Source organism: Meleagris gallopavo, chromosome 19 (genome assembly GCF_000146605.3).
Source record: "Meleagris gallopavo isolate NT-WF06-2002-E0010 breed Aviagen turkey brand Nicholas breeding stock chromosome 19, Turkey_5.1, whole genome shotgun sequence".
NCBI lineage: Eukaryota > Metazoa > Chordata > Aves > Galliformes > Phasianidae > Meleagris > Meleagris gallopavo.
In genome coordinates this window covers 5,083,637-5,085,416 of record NC_015029.2, presented here as the reverse complement: position 1 = coordinate 5,085,416, position 1,780 = coordinate 5,083,637, and the positions used below count along the sequence as shown (strand labels likewise).

Here is a 1,780-nt window from a genome sequence, read left to right as displayed (position 1 = left end):
GCCGAGAGGGGGCTGGCCGGGGCGGCCGGGCGCTGTGCTGGGCGGTGGCGGCGGCTCCTTCTGCCCTGCGCTGAGGGACGGCAGCTGTGAGGCCGTTCTGCAAAGGGGCCGGGCCGTGCGCGGAACGCTGCGCTGCACGACTCAGTGCACAGCACTGCACTGCTCAATGCACAGCACTGCACAGCTTTATGCACTGCACTGCTCAGTGCACAGCACTGCACAGCTCTATGCTCAGCACTGCACAGCTCTATGCTCAGCACTGCACAGCTCTATGCACTGCACTGCATTGCTCAATGCTCAGCACTGCACAGCTCTATGCTCAGCACTGCACAGCTCTATGCTCAGCACAGCACTGCTCAATGCACTGCACTGCACAGCTCAGTGCCCGGCACTGCACTGCACAGCTCAATGCACTGCACTGCACAGCTCAGTGCCCGGCCTGCCTGGCGCTCTGCCTTTACCGCGTGCTTGCAGGGTGCTGGATCAGGGGGAAGGCTCCACGTGTCACTCTGCATCTGTTTGGCTCACAGAGTCTGTCTTCTTTTACCAGAAAAGCTGCCAGACTGGGGAAGTTGCAACGGCAGAGGCTGCAGTGCAGTCACGGAGCAGCAGAGATGCTGCCGTGCAGACGGATCAGAGCGCTGTCCCAGACGTGCAGCAAGGAGCCTGTGTGGATGACAGCGGTGTGCTGGCATTCCTCCGGAGAGTGGAGGAGGTCGTTATCAAAGAGCTGAACAAGAATGTGGCAAGTCGTGCCTTCGATGGCTTTGATGTGAACTGGACGGATCAGAACAGAACAGTAAGCCTGTGGTGCTCAGATCCTTGTTGTTACCTGGGACAGCTGCTCACAGTAGCTGTGACTCCTTACTTCTGTTCCTTACTGCCGTGACTAACCTTGCTGGATTCTAATCATTAGAAATTAGCAGGGTTTGGTGGATTTCCTGCAGATCTCCCCTCTGCCTGTGCCCTGTTCCTGCACGCTAAATCAGTTCTTCCTGCTGGTGGCTGTGTTGCAGCAGCTTTATGAGAACGAAGCTGCCAGCAGTGCTGCCGTATCCTCAGCATCCAGGAGCCCCTTCAGAGCATGCTAGGCTGGCAGTCCAGGAACAGCTGAAGTCAGCGATTTGGCAGCTCTTCTTATTTAGGTTATATTTGTTCAGAGTATGGTGTAGGAGAGTGGGAGCAGGCTGTATCTTGTCAGTGCACGTTGGTGTGCTCATTTCCAAACCGTTTCTTGTGAAGCTCAGTGGGTGCTGGGATGGTGCTGGAGGGCTGTGATAAACCCAGCAGTGCATCCCTGCAGCTCATCATACAGCCCCTGAGCTGTGCACTCTGAAGGAGGTCATTATGAAGAGGCAGTTGGTTTGGTGGGATCATACTTTTTTTAAAATTTTATTTATTTTATTCTAGTAGGAATTCACCTTCTTTTTTCACAGATAGCTATAAGGTACATTGACAGAGGGGAAGCCTGCAGTGAGGCCATGTGATTGCACCCAGGCCATGTACAGATCTCAAGTCTTCGTGTTCAGAAACAATTGCTTCATTGCTTGAATTTAATCTCTCCCAGGTGTTGTGTTTGCATACATTGTCATACCCAGAGGCTCAGGATCAACACCTGCAGGTTACTGGTGTCTCATGGAATGCAACAGGATCTGTTGTAGCATGCTCGTATGGCCGGTGAGTATCCACATGGCTTTGGGAGCACACCTGATGTTCATGTGACATTTTGGGCTGACTTCAATAATAAACTATATAGAAATGAACCTTAGTTCTGTTAAAA

General features: G+C 52.8%; 1 protein-coding gene across 1 annotated transcript in view; it reads left to right on the top strand.

Moving 5' to 3' along the window:
• Positions 1-1,780, top strand: part of WDR34 (WD repeat domain 34) — a 20,768-nt gene that overhangs the window by 13,554 nt on the left and 5,434 nt on the right. The window contains exons 2-3 of the mRNA XM_031556277.1: positions 400-799; positions 1,568-1,677. Of these exons, the coding sequence (XP_031412137.1) occupies positions 400-799; positions 1,568-1,677 (510 nt within the window). The remainder of the gene's footprint in view (positions 1-399; positions 800-1,567; positions 1,678-1,780) is intronic.